The 20,038-nt window shown below is 35.8% G+C and overlaps 1 protein-coding gene across 5 annotated transcripts in view; it reads left to right on the top strand.

The window, feature by feature from the left end:
- CCSER2 (coiled-coil serine-rich protein 2) overlaps positions 1 to 18,791 on the top strand; it is a 146,705-nt gene extending 127,914 nt beyond the window's left edge. For 3 of the 5 annotated variants that reach the window (XM_011950417.1, XM_011950418.1, XM_011950420.1), the window contains one exon: positions 13,725 to 18,791. In XM_011950417.1, the coding sequence (XP_011805807.1) occupies positions 13,725 to 14,543 (819 nt within the window). In that variant the 3' untranslated portion in view covers positions 14,544 to 18,791. Of the gene's footprint in view, positions 1 to 1,428; positions 1,514 to 13,724 lie in introns of all 5 variants that reach the window. The other 2 variants (XM_011950419.1, XM_011950421.1) reach the window with 1 other exon arrangement.
- Positions 18,792 to 20,038: the final 1,247 nt, after the last annotated feature.

Below are 20,038 nucleotides of genomic sequence, written 5' to 3'. Positions count from 1 at the left end.
AAAAATACAAGAAAATTAGCTGGGCATGGTGACAGGCGCCTGTAATCCCAGCTACTTGGGAGACTGAGGCAAAGAGAATCGCTTGAACCTGGGAGACGGAGGTTGTAGTGAGCCAAGATGGTGCCACTGCACTCCAGCCTGGGCAACAGACCAAGACTCTGTCTCAAAAAAAAAAAAAAAAAGGATCTGTAAACACTGATAAACTGTTATCAGTAATTTTTAATACTTTATTTTTAAGTCAGATTAATTGGTCTGAAAAAATATACATAATTTCTTTTGCAGATTTAACTGGGTCTGATGATGATTTGTAGGCTGATTTTCATTGATGATATTTTAAGAGTGTTTCAGTAGTGTTATTTGTGCATATGTTTCAGTCAGTGAGGAGGCTAGGGACATAAGACCCAATATGGTTCCCTTTGTGTAACATTGAACAGTTCCTTTCTTGAAGAAACTTTTCTGTAAAGTGAGGAAATTGAAGTAAATGACATTTCGAGAGTATCATAGTTCTGATAATCTGTGATTAAAATAAATAAAGCTAAGAAGCCACAAGTTATTCAAATTAAAAAGCATGCACACGTAACCTGTGGCCTGCATGTCACATTACAACATCCTAAATCTTTTTTAATGCTGTGTTGCTTTTGCTAATGTTCTTTTTTTTTACCTACTAATCATCTGAAAACTTGTGATTTAAGAAGAAATTTTTTTTTTTTTGAGACAGGGTCTTGCTCTGTCACCCAGGTTGGAATGCAGTGGCGTGATCTTGGCTCACTGCAACCTCCACCTCCCACGTTCAGGTGATTCTCCTGCCTTAGCCTCCCGAGTAACTGGGATTACAGGCAGCCGCCACCACACGTGACTAATGTTTGTATTTTCAGTAGAGATGGGGTTTCACCATTTTGGTCAGGCTGGTCTTCAACTCCTGACCTCGTGATCCACCCGCCTCGCCCTCCCAAAGTTCTGGGATTACATGCGTGAGCCCACTGTGCCCAGCCGAAATAAAAATTTTTAGATGATGATTTTTTTGTATTTCCTGATTCACAAATTGTTGCATTTTCTGTGTGTTTAACACCTAAAATCTATCTCCCCCTTTAAATTCCTTCCTTTTCTGCAGAAGACTGGAATCTGCTACTTTAACAAGAGATATATGATGATAAATGTAATATATGCCAGAAAGAATATATTATTTCTTGTACATTGTACTACAAATATTAGAGGAAAATAATTTTTAAAAATATTAAAAATAACTGGGTTTGGATTATTATGTGTTTTTAGTAATTTGAGCTGCCTGTATTTTAAAAAATGACATCTGTCTTCTCGTTAACACTATTGCTCTGTGTTATTTAAAAATAAAACAAAATATGACTTGGTTTCTCTATTTTTTGGTTCCCTTTTTTATTATACCTCCCTACCCCATCTCTCTCTGCACAGGGTGGGTATTCTGCTCCCTCCTTCTCTCCTTGGCAGGGCTCCTTCCAGGGGATCCCACGGACTGTTCCACCGCACCGCAGACAGAGTGAGTCTGTGTCTCTCACTCCTATCCTGCTCTGGCTTCCCCTTCATGGTATTTCCCTTCTGCATGACCTGTTCCTCCCCAGCACCTCCTTTTCTATCCTGAGTGCTCTGCAGATGTCTGCTAAAGCAGCACTCTCTGTGGTCTCCTCTCTTAACATTTCCTTTTACTGCATGTAAACAGACCTCTACTTAGAGCCTTATGGAAGCTGTCTGAGGTTAATTTCATTCTAATACTGTTTAAACCTATTGCCAGTGACCCTAGACCTACTGACATGCATCTGTCTTTAATGCATTTTCAAAACCTTGAAATATGTGAATAAAAATTGTTGTGTTATCTAATTATTTTTAAAAGTGTACATGCGATCTACAATGGTATGATGGACAGATGCATAATGTGTAGGGAGCAGGCTTACTAGACCATTGCACATTTCTTTAAATAATATTTCCTAATTAAGGGCTTGGATTGCATTTCACTGTCATCTAAAATAAATATATTTCTAATTGTTTTTTCTAAAAGTGGTTTAAAACAACTAAGATGTTTTTGTAATCTGTCAGCTTTCCAGCACAGAAGAAATGGCTTTTGAATATGCATGGTTTACTAACATTTCTAATGATTTAGTTACTGTTTGACCTTAAAATTTTTGTTTACATTAAATCTCTTTTCCAAAACAGTGTGGGTTATTTTGTTTATGTACTTAAGTATGCTTGGTAAGTTGGTTATATTTTATCTTTTTTGAAAAGTCACGCATAAAAAGCTATTATTAATGAAAACGAAATATAAATACAGTCAATCAGAGATATTTTTATGCCTTCTCTAAGGATTTTTCCTGATTTGTGATTCATTCAGTTTTTTCATTATCCATTTCCATGTGAAGTATCAAATGTGTAAATGAGGAAATTTTAAGTAATTAGGAATGTGATTTATTTAAAGAAAATTTTATTTCTTGAATTAGCCAAAAGTATGAGGTATCGACATGAATTCCAGAGAAGGCATGAAGTTTATTTTTTGGCTGCTACACCTCTCCTTCCCTTCTGTACTTTTTGCTTTAAAGAAAAATAGTTCCTGTAGACTTTTATATGATGTTCTTTAGTAGCAAGTTTGTTTGTTTACTGGAAGCAATGAGAAAAGGAGTTTTTTTGTCCTCCTCCTTTTCTATCTTCCACCACCTCCGTAACTCCTCCTTTTTACTTCTCTCGTCTTCAAGTAAGTTGCTTTCTTTTCTCCTCTGTTTAAATAATCCTAGCACAAAAAGAATCATACTAAAATGCTAGTCAAGTCATCTGAAATTTCAAAGGGCAGATATAACAAATTATAATATGTTCTTAGGCTTGTGGCCAGTAAACAGCAGGGTTTGAGATTTCCCCTCAGATTAACACACCCACCTGTGTGCTTACTCAAGCACCCTTTTAGCCTGTATTCTTTTTTGTCACCATATTCCTCCCCCTTTCTCCTTCCCGTCGCTAGCTGTAATACGGAATTGAAGTTTGGGATTAATTATTCTGTATTACCAATAGAGTTTCTGCTTTACTTTTAAAAACATGTTTATCAGAAACACCCATTTCATTGGTTTATTTGTATAGCATTAGAATTTTCTTATCTTTTCCTTGAGTCAGTGGCTCTCCATTTTCAAGTGCTTCTTCTCCTTCCTTCTTGGGTTCAGACCTTTCCTTTTTGTTTCCAGCTGTGAAGCAGCACTATCCTACAATTCCTACAATACTAGTAAGATCTGCTTTTTTTTTTTTTTTTAACTTCTCTAGATCAAACCTTCTTTCTCTGCATCTTCAGATTAACAAAAAGAAAGTTTTGATTCCCCAGAGTTTGGATGTATTAGTCATCTAGGGAAAAAATATGTGTGTGTGTGTGTGTGTGTGTGTGTGTGTGTAGGAGTCTTTTCCTGAGTAGGTTCTTACGGCCTATGCATCTGAAAGCACCGGCCCTAGGATTTGATCTTTGAGACTTGTAGGACCCTGTTTATGTGAAATAATGACCAGAGGGCCTGTTCACAGCCTTTTAATACTGTTAATGAGCTTGAAAGGTTCCTTTAGAGGGGAAATATGCTCTAAACTACTACTCTATTTTGAATTCACCCTGAGAACAGCTAAAGCAGTTTACTAATAAAGGGGTTTTTTTAAGTTATAAAATATAGAAAAGAAAGTTATGGAATTATTAGAATAAATCTAGTGGTTTTCCAGAGGGTTTTGAAACAGATCTTTTCCTACACTAAACTTATAATCAGATGATACTTGTCTCCACATTTGGTCAATATGTGGGTCCTAGTACTCGTGTTTGGAGAGGTTAATTGTACTTAAGTAATGGAAGATAGTTGAGAGATTTCTCCATTACAATGTTTCATTAAAAAATTCTTTGGTGACTTTTTTTTTTTTTTTTGAGACAGAGTCTTGCTCTGTCGCCCAGGCTAGAGTGCAGTGGTGAGATCTTGGCTCACTGCAAGCTCCACCTCCCGGGTTCATGCCATTCTCCTGCCTCAGCCTCCTGAGTAGCTGGGACTACAGGCACCTGCCACCACACCCAGCTTATTTTTTGTATTTTTAGTAGAGTCAGGGTTTCATCGTGTTAGCCAGGGTGGTCTCAAACTCCTGACCTTGTGATCTACCCGGCTCAGCCTCCCAAAGTGCTGGGATTACAGGCGTGAACACCGTGCCCGGCCCGAACTCCCTTTATCTTCTGAATAGGGAGGCCAGGTAAAGCTTGGCTGTGAGTCTTCAGTAAGAGCAATCTGTTTGTTTTTTAAGTTACAGGAGTATAGTAGACCTTCTAGTATGAAGATAGTCCATGCTAAATATTCAGAGGGAGATAATGTTTACAGGGAGTATTTAGCCCTTATCACTCTAGAAAGCTGTAGTGGCCAGCAGTGTTTATACTGTGTTTAAGAATATAGGAAAATAGACCAGGCGCAGTGGCTCACACCTGTAATCCCAGCACTTTGTGGGGCCGAGGCGGGCAGATCACAAGGCCACAAGATCAAGACCATCCTGGCTAACACTGTGAAACCCTGTCTCTACTGAAAATACAAAAAATTAGCGAGGCGAGCTGAGATCGCACCACTGCACTCCAGCCTGGGCCACAGAGCGAGAGTCCATCTCAAAAAAGAAAGAAAAAAAGAAAAGAAAAAATAATATAGGAAAATGGAGATAAATGGAAAGTTCTGGTCTTTATTATTTTTCTTAGGAAATTTTGACTTACATTTCTTAAGTATATTACTAGTCTCTACTTCATGATACTTTTTTATTTCAAATTAAATTTTCTCTAGGTTAGCAGAAAATATCTATGTTTAGGTCTTTCCTGCTGTTAGTAGGGATTTGAGCTTTTGTATAGATTCACTTAACAGGCGTTGGTGTAGTCTTTCTACTCTAATTTCCAACTGTGTAAAATTGGGAATAATGAATAACCTACCTCAAAGTAGGAAAATTTAATAAAAATAATTGCTTTTGGCAAGTAGAAAGCCTTCCTGGTAATTCCAAATAGCATTTCTTGCCAGAGCACGTACTTACAGGAATACTCGACTTTTCAAAAAGTATGTTTTGAAATAATACCTATTTCTTATTGTGTCTCACTAAGCTTTTAAAACTTGCTCTTTAGTATCTTGCTTGCTAAATTTAGAAATCTTATTTATTTTTACCTTCCATGTGCAGTGACTTAGTGGGAAGGGAAAAAGTTATTTTAAAACAACAAAAATTACGTAAATGCATCTATATGTGTCATAATAGCCTGACAGTTTCTTGATGTAGTGTTGTGTCCACCATAATTACATTAAGAATGACAAATTTATATTGTGTCACATCTTCTTTCTCTTACAAATTTCAGGGAGTGTTTCACAAACATTTTTGACATGTAGTGATTATAAATTTATTTTACATGACAGCCCAGTGTGTATTTACTGAGAGAAAGTATGTATTTACAACCCGATTCACTGTGTATGTATATTTAAAATTCGGATAAAAGATTCATGGGACAGTACTTTCTCTTAAACCATTTGATCCTCTCATATTTTTTCTCTCTATTCTATTTTTTTTAATGTTGCTAGCAACCTGCAGTTAAAAAAGCATTGGTCTATTTTGCCCATATAAATATCAGCATTTAGGTTTTAATATACTAACTTTAAATATGAAGGCTAAGAAGTATAGATAATTTAATGTGCATAGATTTTGCGTGTATAATCATAGTAAAGCTTTTTTTATTTGGCAGAAATACCATTTTTAAGTGGTGCCTCCTAAGAATTGTCTATGGCAGGAAAAAATTTTTGTTGTTGAATATTAATAGAGTGGCTTAAGTGGCTAATGAGCCCTTTGTCAGAGTCAGCTTTTCCTCAGTTCAGTCAAAATGTTGATCTTACTGAATGCCCACTTTTGCCATTTCCCTGCTTATCCTCGACTGCGCTGTCTCACTTTAGTAATTCACTATCCTTATTCTTTTAGTCCTTTTGGCTGGAGAATTGTTCTTTTAAAATTCATACAGTTGGATAATCTTTCTAAGAGCTAATTAAAAATTACACTTTCACAAATATTCCTATAGGAAACTCTTATGTATATTTTTTTAAAATTTAGCCATACATTTTAAGAAAGGGGAAAAGACTAATATTAATTGAATACCTATTATATTTTTTAATGTCTTAAGTACTTTTCTGGGCATTTCATTTAAATTATTTGATTCTCACAACAACTCAGAGTCAGAGCTATTATTCTAATTTTATAATAAGGAAGATGCAAATAAATCATAAATCAATAAATGATGTAGTAATTTTCTCAGGGTAAGTGAACAAACTATAATTAAATTCTGTTCTACTTCCAGAGTCTGAACCTTAAATATTTTTTGTAAATATAATGACTCTTCCTTCAAAATGTACATTTGCCCTATTTATAATAGTAATTAGTGACTCATTATGGAGGAATTAGAAGAAACATTTTGATATATTTTCTTTCAGTCTTTTAAATATTATGTTATAAAGTTGAATTTATGTATTTTCAGTCGTTCTGCTTTTTTCACATAGTATCATTTTATATATATACACATGAAATTCAAGAAATATGGTAAATATTTCTTGAAATTAACATTTTAATGGCCACTTGATAATGTGTTATATGGATATATTCTAAATTAGATTTTTTTCTATTGGGCATTAATGTTGTTTCTAGTCACTGAGAGGAATATTGGTAAGCATTTTATCTTTGTGTATAAATCAGTGTCAGTGTCTTTCTTTTCTTAGATAGATTTCCTGGAAGGATATCATTTAATTAAAGGATATGAACTTTCGAAGGCCACTTGATGTGTCAAATGTGTATTTGATGATTGTTGAATTGTCAAACATGCTCATAATGTATAAATTAACAAGGCTTAATCTGATTGACTCCAATATGTGACTGTAATCAATTTTATACGTAAGAATAGCTTCAGCTTCCTTAGAAATTAGCTCTGGGAGTGACTTTTCATAAAAATAAAATATTTTTGAATGAAATGCAAACTGAGTAACTCAGTAAAAAAACTTTACTAATTCAATTTTGTGTATGCTCATTTTTAAGTTAAATATGGTTAACATCGAATATGGTATTTTCTACCTTTTTGCAGCCAATTTCAAGGACTATCTAGTATAGTCATTGGTTAATTGACTAGAAATGTGCATCTAACTCATGGTCCAATAGGCCTTCCACAAACATAGGCATGGGTTAGTTTCTTGTGATTATGAGAAATGCAGCATTAGTGTTTTCTGTATAAAGCATTTTATTACAATCTGCTTTGCAGCTTGTGAGATTTTTTTTAGCCAGTCTTTTTTCCTGTGCCATAATGCTTACAGTATTCTTGTACTCTGGATAAATATACTGTGTCTGTTGGTTATATCAATTGAACTATACTATTATGATGCCATTTAGGTTTTTTTTCCTGAACTACTCTATATCATCTGAGAGGTAGATGTTAATGGATTCTGTGTCTTTTAGATGTAGACCCACGAAATTAATCATCTAAAAGTGATCGTGCCTCTGTAGTAAATGCTTAAGTCCCTCTTAATCACTGTGATACTTTAAAAAAAAAAAAAAAAAAAAAACTGTTAACTAGTCATCAACTTAGAAAAGCCATTGAACTCTTTATTTCAGAAATTATTTATAAACAATTTATATTATCAATCTGCTATCTCAGTTTTCTGAGGTCTAGAGGCACCATTTTGAGATACAGAGGAATAAGAGCGTTCCTGTTTCCCAAAAAGCACTGGAAGCTGTGATTGGCTTCATGTGATCTCTAAAACAAAAATCTTTAAATCTAGTTGTAATACAGTATTAGGGATACAGTTAAGTATTTCTATACTGATGTGCAGAGCCTCACTTATAATTTGCATCATATTCAGATTAAGATCAGATTATACCTTTAGTGGTCCTTAATGCAATGGCAGTAATAAAACTAAGCTGGCCGGGCGTGATGGCTCATGCCTGTGATCCCAGCACTTTGGGAGGCCGAGGCAGGTGGATCATAAGGTGAGGAGTTCGAGCCAGTCTGGCCAACATAGTGAAACCCCATCTCTACTAAAAATACAAGAAAATTAGCTGGGCATGGTGACAGGCGCCTGTAATCCCAGCTACTTGGGAGACTGAGGCAAAGAGAATCGCTTGAACCTGGGAGGCAGAGGTTGCAGTGAGCCAAGATTGCACTACTGCACTCCAGCCCAGGGAACAGTGCAAGACTCCATCTCAAAAATCAATCAATCAATCAATCAATCAATCTAATACATACTTAATCTTATTTAATCTTATAATATGCAGAAGCCTCTCAAATTACTTAAAAATTAATTTCTATTTCCTTCATAAGGGATTACTTGGGACTAAAAGTTTTTAGATATTTGGAGTATGAATATTAAATTTTATCAGAATTATTTTCAATATTTTGTTTGGTAAGAGTCTTCAAGTGATTTCTCTTAAGTGTGAGAAGTTTTACACATGCCTTTCTGAGGTTATGAGTATTTGTACTAACTCACAAATTAGTAAGAAAGTATAAATCTATTTAATGTTTTTGTTATGTACAAATATATTAAATGAAACAATGAATAATGCCTAGGAAAACACAAGAATAGCAAAGCAAATACTTGTGGCTGCCACCCAGTCATGGCAATCCTTGGTGTTGTGTGTGGTCTCTGATGCCATTGTCCTGTCTTTTTCTTGTCTCTGCTCTCCCATTATGCCATTGGCAAGGAGTTGAGAAGTTAGTCCATTACTTCTCTGACAAAGCGTGGTACAGTACAATTTCGGATTTTTTCCTACCACCTTCCCCATAATCACTTTTTTGTTGGTTTTTTTTTTCCAGTTTGCATGATATGCATGTCAGAGCCTGCATGAAAGTACAGGCATGTTACAGATGGCTCTATTTCCACCTTCCTTTTTATGGTTAAAATGTATTTAATAATAACAATAAACTTGTATGTACCCAGGAAAAATTAGCTAAATTCTGTCTGTCATGCAGTAGCATTATTACACTTTGGAACATTTCCTGCTTTCTACTTGGTACACATTGACATATTTTTACTCCATCAGGACTTGACGTTTTAGCTGCCATCTTTTGCTAATAACCCTAGAACAAGAATGCTTTCAAAAACTGGCGTGAGTGCTTTTCCATATGCTAATGCTGTAGATCTTTGAAGTGTTGTAAAGGTGAACTGTTTTGCTCGTTGGTGGGTACTACTATGCCTTTTTTTATGTTCATTATGTTTCCCCCAATGGGTCACTGTGGAATCACCTCTTTCCAGAAATACTGTTCCATAGTGTGGCTTGAGTATAGTGTCTGAAAGTTATCCTGGGTAGGCTAGATCATCTAAGAAGGAAATAGGACATTATCCAGGAAAGTTCGTTCCCTAATATTGGTATTACAGTTGCCTGTAGTGTTTTAAAATATATTAAAATAATCATCTGGTTATATTGCATATTCTGAAAGCCTGTGAACTCATCAGAACTAATCAAATTGCACAGAATATTAAATTTTAGTGCTGTAGTTTAAGAAATTCTCTGATGGTTCAAATTCTGGCTTTGCCATTTGCCAAAATGTTTGAATTTGAACATGTTAACATTTTTTGACCCCAGTTTACTCATTTATAGAAAGAAAAGAACAATGTTTCACCTAGGAGTCTCATGATAACTAGAGATCATGCATGCAAACTCAAGAGTTTGGATCTATACCCTTGGGAAGAAGGGAACACTGTTCTCTAAGAGCCCAGAGTATAACATTTCTCAGGTGTTTATGTGTCAGGCATTGTACTGTTACTGGTTATTATTTGCAACAATTCCATGAAGTATATGTACTGATATTACCTTCATTTTGTAAATTATGAAATTCCATTTCAGGGTAGTGGGATTATTTTTACCCGTATCTCGCCTCAGTGATAGATCTATAGGTGATAGATCCAGGATTCAAACTCAGATCAGCCTGATTCTAAAAGCTAAGTGATTCAATATTGTGTTATACCACCTCCTTTGTAGAGCCATTGGAAAGTTCTCTCTAAACTTACATGTCTTTGCTCTGGTTCTTATCTCCAGGAAGGCAGTTAAAGAGCCTTGACTTCTATGTCGTATCAAATATGCTTGATATGGATTCAAAACATATAGATAGTGTTGACATTATTGAATTACGTTTTTGAAGCCTAGAAACCTCATATTCTAGTTTATTATTATATTGCTAAAGAATTTACTTTTGTTTCGAAGACCCAGTTACAAAATAGCTATGGCTTGAAGTCATCATTCTTATATCCTTTAATAATCATAGATGAAATTTATTGAGCACATAGTATGTGCTAGGAAGTCCTATGTTAAATGTTTTACATATGTAATCATATTTAATTATTAGAATTTTCTAGTAGCTGAATGCTTGTTAAGACACTTTTCCCAACCTATTTCTAGTCTTCAGATAAAAAATAGTGGTGGCTAAGCTTTTAAAAGGTCATTATGAGAGGTACTTGTGTATAACATGCAGTCAGTATTTCCTGCTATCCTTCTAAACATGAATCGTTAAGCTAATCACAGACTTATTTGGAGGGAACAGTGGGTTTTTCCTATCAGATTATTTTTCATCAGTGTTTATTTTTTGAAACCAGTTTTTATTTAAGCATTAATGCTTCATCATTGACCTAAATCAGTTTGGTAGTTCTTGGCCAAATAAGTAATTCTTGAGTATATCACTAATATTTATTCACTTATTTATTTATCTAGCAAATATATATTTAATCCCTACTTTGTGCCAAATACTAGAAATACCAGCTATAACGAAAAATGAATAAAGCATAGTACATGCCTGTAAGGAGCTCCAAGACTCTGCTTATCTTTGTAAAGCAGCCTAAAATAGACATTTACGATTATCATTAAAGATGTCTACCAAGCCTTTGCACAACTACCCTGTAGTGCCTATTGCTGACATTCTTAACCTTGACACATGGAACTCTTTAATCTGAGAATTATCAGAATGGTGTGCTGAAGTTTACATATCTAATTAAAGTAAGACTTGAAGTTGCTGAGTTCAGTTAGAGGCACTTAGCTCTGTAAGTCTGGGGATAGGTCCTCGTTTTGATGCTTCAGTAACCAACCTCTCCACAAGTTTCAGGGTTAAAGTTTTACTGATTTGTGGCTACAAGGAGTAGTTAAGATATGAGATCTTTCCTGAAGTCCCCCAGTAGTGGGGGGATTCCTTTTGCCCTCTAGGTTTTGTGGGCTTCTGAGGCAATGAAATCCACGGATTAGTGGACAGCCTCCCCAAAGACCTTTTTTGTATACAAGCCAATACCTCATCTTGCCAGTCCCACCTTCAAATCTTTTTCAGTCCTCTCCAGATTTTATGCCAAAAAGCTTATGATACGGTTTTTCTAACAATTTCATCCTCACTGGTTCTGCTGGAGTGATCATTCTAAAACACACATTAGATATTCTGATTCCTCTGCTTAAAATTCATCCACATCTCCCATCATCTACAACACAAAGTCATAGCTACTTAGCCTGACATGAGTCCCTTAGGAACTGGCCCTTAGCTATGCTTTTGCACTAGCCTTTCAAATTCAGTCTAAAATTTGAAGTGACTGGAACATGGCATGCTCTTTTTTTGCCTCTGTGTTTGATATGTACTAGCTCACTACACAGAATACTCTTTCCTTCTTGTTTACTTGATAAACTCCTGTTCACCCTGTTAAAACTCAGGGCAGATTGTTCACCGTTCTGGTATGCCTCCTGCGACCTCTCCAGGCAGGCATGTTTTCTTTTTGTTCCCATATGTTGTTATGCTTAAGACATGATCGCATCATTCCTTTACCTTATTGTCTTCCTCACTAAGCTCCTCAAGCACAGGAACAAAGTTTTGTTCAGCTCCAGATTTTCTCCATTCAACCAACCAGTTGATGATGCCTCCTTCCTGATTACTTTTTATTCCGTTTGGTAGATTTTGGTTTGTTTAATATGGTCCAGCTCTATTTTTTCACTAATCTTTCAAGGTTTTTGATCACTTTGGCACAATTATTTTTATCTAGGGAACCCCAGGGAGAATCTGTTGATTTAATTATGTGGTGATTTTAGTATCTTCCGTTTTGCGGGACAGTTTATTCATTTTTGTGTTGATGTACTGTGAAAATACCCAGTGACTTTAAAGTCTGGGATATTTAGCTTGAGGCAGCAATTGAGCTGACTTGTTTATTTCAGACATTCTGCAATATGATTTAATGTGACATATTTCTGTACAGATTAATTTTGAGTCGTCACTGTCTTGATTTTTTTTTTTTTAATGGCAAGTCAGCCGTATGCCATCACAGCCAACCATCCTCCATGAGTTGATGAGCCTTGCCCTCAGTCACTCCCAGTCCAGCCATAATCTAATCCCTGGCTGCTGATCTTGGGCAGCCATTGTCCAGTGCTGGTCAGGGAGGTGGAAGAACTGAAAAAACACACACGATGCAGTATAAATAGATCCGCCCCTTCTGTTGGGGAAATTAGAGCTAATATGTAGATTTATTTGTGGATTAGCTTAGCAAAAAAAAAGTTATTAGTGAGAAATGGCCCTTTGAAGTTCACGTTGTAAAGCCCTTTGCCAAAGTCTTTGACATTTTGGCCCACATTATTTAAAGAAAGTGTGTGTGTGTGTGAGAGAGAGAGAGAGACAGAGAGAGAGAGAGAGAGAGAGAGACAGAGAGAGGGAGGAGAGAGACCGAGAGAGAGATTATGCATTTGTAGCAAATACCACTGCATCAGGACAGGCCCAGTAGGCCCTGCCCCATGTATTTTAACTATTTGGGCCATTGAAAGATAGCTTTAAGATTTGTAGTTTTTACTAGATACCACCAAATCGTGGAAATTGCGTAGTTCCTCTGATTTTTTTTTGAAACATAACTACACAATGAGCTTCAGGGAAGTACATGTGAGGCATATAGACCGTAAGAACCTTGTCATAGGCTTCTGTTCTTTAGTTCTGGTCAAAGACAACTTCACATTTGTTTTACTCTGAGCCATCATTCAAAAGGCTGATTATTCTAAATTTAAGTAAATGAATGTTTACTTTTCATTAGAGTAGATCTGTTTTTCACATGTCAGTCATAATAGCAGTGAGACAGACCAAATAAACTCTGAAACATTTTATTTGGAAACTTTTCAACAAGAATATTAAAAGTAGATTAGCATTAGCTAAATGTCTTGACCTATATTTGTTAAATATATAGAATTTCACATAAACTGAGAATATAGTATTTACTCTAAATCTTGTTTATCTGCTGGTAATTTTCATTCTTGACAGAAGAACAACACTTGTTAACGTGGTGTCACACAACTTTTTTTTTTAACTTTAATGTAAGTAGTATTCTGAAGGTCACAGTTAATACCTGAATGCTTTGTGGAGGTTAAACTAAAAGCTGTAGAATAATTCTGTCAAGCTCTAAGGTTTTAAAATACCTAGCGAATCTATTATGGCAGGAATTTTTCTATAATAAATTAATATTTTAATGTTTTCTTTTTCTCATTTAATTTTGGATCTTGTTCAGTGTTTACTGCCTGTATCATTTTTTGTTTGCATTATCACTCTTGTGTGTGTCTAATTTGCTTGAATATTGCAGTTCATTTTTTAATTAAAAGAAACTCCACATATTTTCCATATTAAAGCCATAATAAGTACCAACACAGCCTAATTGGTATTTATATTAAATCTGGGTGGAATTTCTGAAATAACTTGTTGCTAATGTTATTTTTAATTTTAACAGCCTCAAGTACTACAGCCTTCCAGCAGCCTTCCCAGACCCACAGACCACACCCAGGGAAAACTAATAAAGCCACAACATATCGAGGCCCACAGTGAATGCACAATCCAAGACATGCATCAGGGCGTTGCGCATCTGGAAGAAAACTTTACACAAGTCTTGCAACAAGAAAGCAACTATGGTTTGGAAGAGCAGCCTTTTTCATCAGGCCCACAATTAACAATGGATGTGGCTAAGAGTACACCTTCTGAAGCAAACTTAAACATTACTGTAAATGCTCAAGAGCCTTATCATTTGGCAAACAATCAAATTAGTGACATGCAGTTTACACCCACTTCTCTTCAGACACCTCCCCAGTCAAGTACAGTAGACCAAGCTAAGAGAGTTGGAAGAAATCAGTCTCCGCCAGTGGGTTATGTGTCTCAGCCCAAGTCCTTGCAGCTTTTAAAGCCATCCATATTGAGTTCTTTGGTACCGCCTCCAGTTTCTGAATCATCTCCAAGTAGGACTTCCACTTGTAAAAAGTCACCAATAATTGCAACATGTAATTCAGCAAAACTTCAGCCAACATCTAGTCAAACAAATCTTGCAAATAATCAGAATCTGAAAGCATCTAAGCTCCGCCCCCCCTCAGGCTCTTTCAAACAAAAACAAACAAACAGCCCCCAACTAGAGCCTCAAAGCTTCCAGGCCAAGACAAGCATCCCAAGACCACTAACCCAACGAAAAGAAATCATGCAGAATCCGAATGGCAATTTGCATTCTGGAGATTGTTTGGCCTCCAATCGATATTCTCGTCTTCCTAAACCAAAGATACATTAAGTACATAGCCATCACCTGCCAATTTGTTTCTTGAAAACAATCTGTTCTGTAATAGCTTTATGTGCAGCTTGCTACCATGGTGGAGGTTCCATTGAAAGCCTGCAAATCTTAAATTAAAATGTGGAAGCTTCTACTAGTTTGGCTCCTTCATTTTATATTCTGGTTGAAGTACATGCCATTTGAGCATAATTATCTCAGGTAAACACGAAAGTTTGCTTACCCATTTCAGAGGCCTGCTAAAGGCCTGAATCATGTTATCCATCCCTCTGCATGTCAGAAAATTCATAATATTTTACTGAGCAGGCAAGAAATGTGCTTTGCTGGTTTAGTCCTGTTAAGGTCTGTATTTATTGTGGTTGTCAGAACCTCACCCCTTTTCACTTGTCTCTCCTGTGAATATGGCTACTATTTTAACTAAAGATATGGTGATAATGGAAGATGGTAGTCTGTAAGCAGAGTTCTGGCCAGTGTTTTGTATATTTAAAAAGTCTATGCAAAAGCTTTGTGATGAATAAAGGAGATTAGGCTTTTAATGGAAAGTCTATGTAAGTTTTATTTTTCCTTGCCAGGGTCAGCCAGCTAATGTTACTATTGATTCATTTCCCAAATTCCCCAGGCTGAAAATGTTTCTTATTACATACAAATCAGTTATATATTCTTTTACATCTTGTTTTACAGACACATGCGGTGCGCGCACACACACATGTACACACACATACCATTTATGTTTGTATTTGTTACTGGGTAAATTTTGGAGAGCTTGAGATACATCTTGAAACCTGTACCTAAAGATGTATTCATTTGTAACATATGTTGGTGCTAGAGTTTTGCTGATAATTCAGTTTTGAACCCTTGGGCTTATGGATCCATGATAGCCATTTTAAGGTTCCACAGCATTATGTCTTTAATTATAATATTTATATTTATTGATTTTCTGCTAATATGTGAAGACTGAAATAATGAACTTGAAACATTTGCACAAAACTTTGATGGGGTATAAATATACCATATATAGGGATTTTAAACTATTTTCTATAGCAAAACAAGTTAAAATATTTTGAGAAAAATAAATTTAAATAAGACTATCTTGAGAAAGCTGGAGTTCATAATATTCCCCCCACCCTCCCCAGTCTCCTAGGTTTCCCTTTTCTGTGGTTTTTGGGGTTTTTTTGTTTCTTGAGACAGAGTCTTGCTCCATCGCCCAGGCTGGAATGCAGTGGCGCATCTCGGCTCACTGCAACCTCTGCCTTTCGGGTTCAAGCGATTCTTTTGCCTCAGCCTCCCAAGTAGCTGGGACTACAGGCATGCACCACCATGCCTGGCTAATTTTCTTGTATTTTTAGTAGAGATGACGTTTCACCTTGTTGGTCAGGCTGGTCTCGAACTCCTGACCTCAACTCCTACACCTTGTCTATGGTGTATTTTTGAAAGACAATTTTTTAAAGGTAGATTTGGGAAAAAAGTAGAATTGAAGATGGGAAATTTTGTTTTATTAAAAAGGTGCTAGAAGGTATTTCAAAGACAATATTCTTATTTTAATACACTGTAGAAGGTAGGTGTGGAACCTCCACGCTACGATGTGCACGAACCTAATTATGCTTTCGGCCACTTGTCAGTTCAGTAAGTCTGCCTTCCTCTTCTCCCAAATCATGTCATCTTTCGGTTGTTGACCTGCAGCTGCTTTAAATGAATTAATATCTTTCAGATAGATAACCTTACAAGGAGAATGTTTGTTTTGAGCAGCTGACCAAAAATGTATCAAACAGGATTATGGCCAAAAAGTTGCTCAAATTTCTAGAGGTTCCTTTAAAAGATGTATGTTGATGAAATTGCCCCTTTCTAAGAAAAACAACAGCAAATCTTTTAGTAGAAATTTGAAAGAAGTGTTTGCTACCATTTTGACCCATTATTCCCTTACCTATCAGATGAATTTGCCATTCACTGGATAGAAACCATTCTTGGATTTGGTAAGAGGTGAGCAACACAAATCTAGTATCTTATTCTTATGCACCAGCACTTCTGATGGAGAAGCAGTGAAGTTCAGAACATTCTTCACGTAGTCCGGATACTGTTAGAGTCAGGCAAATCAGCAAAGCACTTATTTGTTTATGGAGTTGACCCATGATGGCTGCAGTTGTAAGTGGGCATACGTAGTCTATCATTTTGAAGGAGAAAGAAAACCGTTCTCACATGTTGCAAATATGTGAATCATACTGTATTTCCCTAAAGTAAAACATACCGTGACTTAGTGGTTTTTGGTTTATTTAGAAGTTGGTTTAGACCCTTATGAAACATTATTTACGAGCTGGCCTTATCCTTAAGGGAAAAGTTCTAAATTTTTAAATTTATTTTTAACTCTCTAGTCTGAGGGAAATGTCTTTATTGTCCATTACATAAAAATGTTGACTCCACTCATTTATTTTTCTCCATTTTTTCCTCCATGCATTTATTCCATTTTTCTCTATTTTTTTCTTCCCTGTTGGATTTGCAGAAATGTTAACCAATTAGCTCAACTTTTCTGTACCTTTATTGAGTCTTAATCTTTTCGAAGGTAGGCTCATCGTATATTTATGAAGCATAATATATTAAGAGAAAACAAATCTAGGATGCTTGCATGACATAAAGTATTTACCTGCAGTTTTCCTTAAAAACTGCAAGAATATCATGCTTGTCTGCTCCTTAGTAAATGTTAAGTCTGAAATGGAAGTGAGGATGTAACTCTACTGAATAATCAAAGATCATCTTAGATTTGGCTTGATCTGTGTTTATTGCTTCTATTAATGTAAATCAACTCTATGCCAAATCCTCCTCCACAGAAACACAAGCCGTTTATTATCTTAGTTCTAGTGATATCAATGAAAATAGTTACAGTATATGAATTCTAAGTCCTGAGGAAGAAATTTTATGGGGTTTGTTAAGTTTCACATTTGTAAAAGAGGAAATTAGTATTCAGACTTCGATATTTGGCTATTAATGGGATGCATATCAAATTTTTAAAAGAAATCTTGGCCTAAGGAGTTTATTGGTACAGGTGCAGATGATTTTAAGGCATTAAAGGATTATAGAGTTATGTCATTTAGACTGTTTCTAGTAACTGAGACCAGCTAACATTTTTCTTTTGGAGTCTCATTTTTATTTGTGCAATATTTTCAGGCATATAGGCTACTGTTCATTGTATTTATATATATATTAGAATTTACTAAGTACTTTAACAAGTAAAAATCTGAATATGAAAGAAAATATCAGATTTGCACTTTAAATGAGCTTAATTGCTTGGAGTTGTGCCTGAAATATCGAAATGCCTCCTATTGGGTGTGGCTTTGTTGAAATAAATTTGTAATTGTTGCTGTTTGAAGATATCAGTACAGCTGTTCACAGAAATATATTCCCAGCATGTCACTTTTCCCATTAAAGCACTAAGTTTTCTTTGAATGTTCCATCGTCCCGATAAGTATTTTACTTTTTTCTCAGTACATCAAAGAGCGCGTGATGCCCCTACAGCTGTCACTTCCAAATGTTCCTATAGCATAAATGGTGTTACAGACACAGGGGTGCACTCTTGGTTTCTGAGCAGAGTTGTCATACTGGTTTCCTGGTCTCTAGGGCACCAGGGATGTACTTTGAAATCACCGAACAGGCTTGCAATTAAGATCAATAAGACTGCAGCACCATTTCAATTTACTTTCCATCTTACACAGTAGTTTTTGTGTTTTTAAATTCGTTTGGGTGGTTATGTTTGCATGCTTATGCACACATTTGAAAATTAATTATAGCTGTACTACCTGATGTTTTTCCTTGGGGATGACGGCCTTGTTACTTTTTAAATTCTCATGCTTGAATTATATTTTCTATGATCTTTCACATCTCCCTTTAAGTTTTTTGCTGCAGCAATTTGAGAGAATACTTTTGATTAAATGATTCGGATGGTAGGCACCAATCTACAACTGTGTCATTAACTGAAGATACATGTTTTAATCTTGTTGGGAATAAGCTCACCCACTTTCTCCTTGGTAAAGCATTTACTTAACAAAATAATACCCTGAGAATGTAAGGTCTCTAAGTCATTACTAACAAAGAGCAAAAATAATATCTGCAGTATTGTTTTTCCCATTGATTTTAAAAGTCAGTTTAGAGTACAAACTGTATATTAGAATTTGCCTGTAAAATGAATTCTAAAAAACAGATGTAAAGTGTCTCCTGAAAATGTTGGCATAGTAAATAAAAATAAAGTTCATAATTATCCAAGTTCTCTTGTCTTTCTCAACATTGACTCCCATAGTTTACTTTTTCTTTGATACCTTTTTGGCACAAAGATCTAAGGTACTGTTCATTTGCTTATGTTTTTCCCAACTCTGACGCTTTATTTTACATGCTGCCTTCTTCACACACATCTTTCACACCCCAAGCCCTGACTGAGTAGGAGTTGATCAGTATTTTGTTGTGTCTTCACAAATTCTGTAAGTGATCTAGTAGTTTTGTTTCCATTGTAATAAAATATCTGCTTTATCTTAGAATACTGGGATAATGGTTAATGGACATTTCAAGAACATTAGCACCTTAGATTTAGAATGCTGTACAAGGAAGAAAACACTTGTAATTTTAATTATTTTGTCTTACTGTTTTTAAGCAGTATACATAATAGCTTGAGGCAAGAAAGGTGTTTAGTGAAATGTTACATAATTTTTAGGAACAAAAGGAGTAAGGAATACATATTTTTTCAGTTTTACAGTTTAGTCAGATGCAATAGTCATAGTATGTAATAAGGTACAAAAAAGTTGATGCAGTGATATGTTATTAATCCAAAATGGTTACATGAATTCTGGGAAAGGAGGGAAATTTCATTAATAGTAAGTTTGATAATAGCATTTATTACCTCTTAAGACACCTGTATGAACTTTAAGGCCATCTGAGTTGTTAGTGTTGCAGAATTTTGCTCCTTAGATGAGCTAAATCAGGATTCTTGTGTCAGGACCAGGAACATTTAGACATGCGGACACATTGAAGTGTGTGGGGAGTGGAATTCATTGGGCAAAAAGGTCCTGCTAACAGGCCCCCATCTCACAGATTGATTCCATGCCACCACACATGTGAGCTGAAGAGCTCAGGCTCTTCCCACCTGCCCAAGGCTCGAACTTCCCATGGCTCCACCCAGTTCTCCCAGTGCACAAGCTGGTTGGAGATTCTCTGGGGACCCTCCCCTTATCTGCCTTCTGCATCTATCATTAGCAACTACTTTCTTACACTAAAAATTTTCCCTTTTAATTTTGTCAAGTGTAATCATTTCAGTTTGTTCATTTATGCTGTTGATTGCACATTTTCCATTTTGAAAATATTTTATACCTACAGAAAAGATAAGCATGAGTTAAAGAATTGACTTCTTCCTTTGTTAACTTGGTTTAAGTAAGTTTGGTGGGATGTCTTATCTGTGTCACTCGCTGTGCTGGTTGCAGGGTGTACAAAGATAACAATGATGCAGGTTCTGCCTCATGGAGCTT

The sequence above is a fragment of the Colobus angolensis genome, unplaced genomic scaffold (assembly GCF_000951035.1).
Source record: "Colobus angolensis palliatus isolate OR3802 unplaced genomic scaffold, Cang.pa_1.0 Scaffold307, whole genome shotgun sequence".
Taxonomy (NCBI): Eukaryota; Metazoa; Chordata; class Mammalia; order Primates; family Cercopithecidae; genus Colobus; species Colobus angolensis.
Note: the sequence above shows the minus strand (reverse complement) of the source record. Positions and strands in the feature narration are given on the sequence as shown.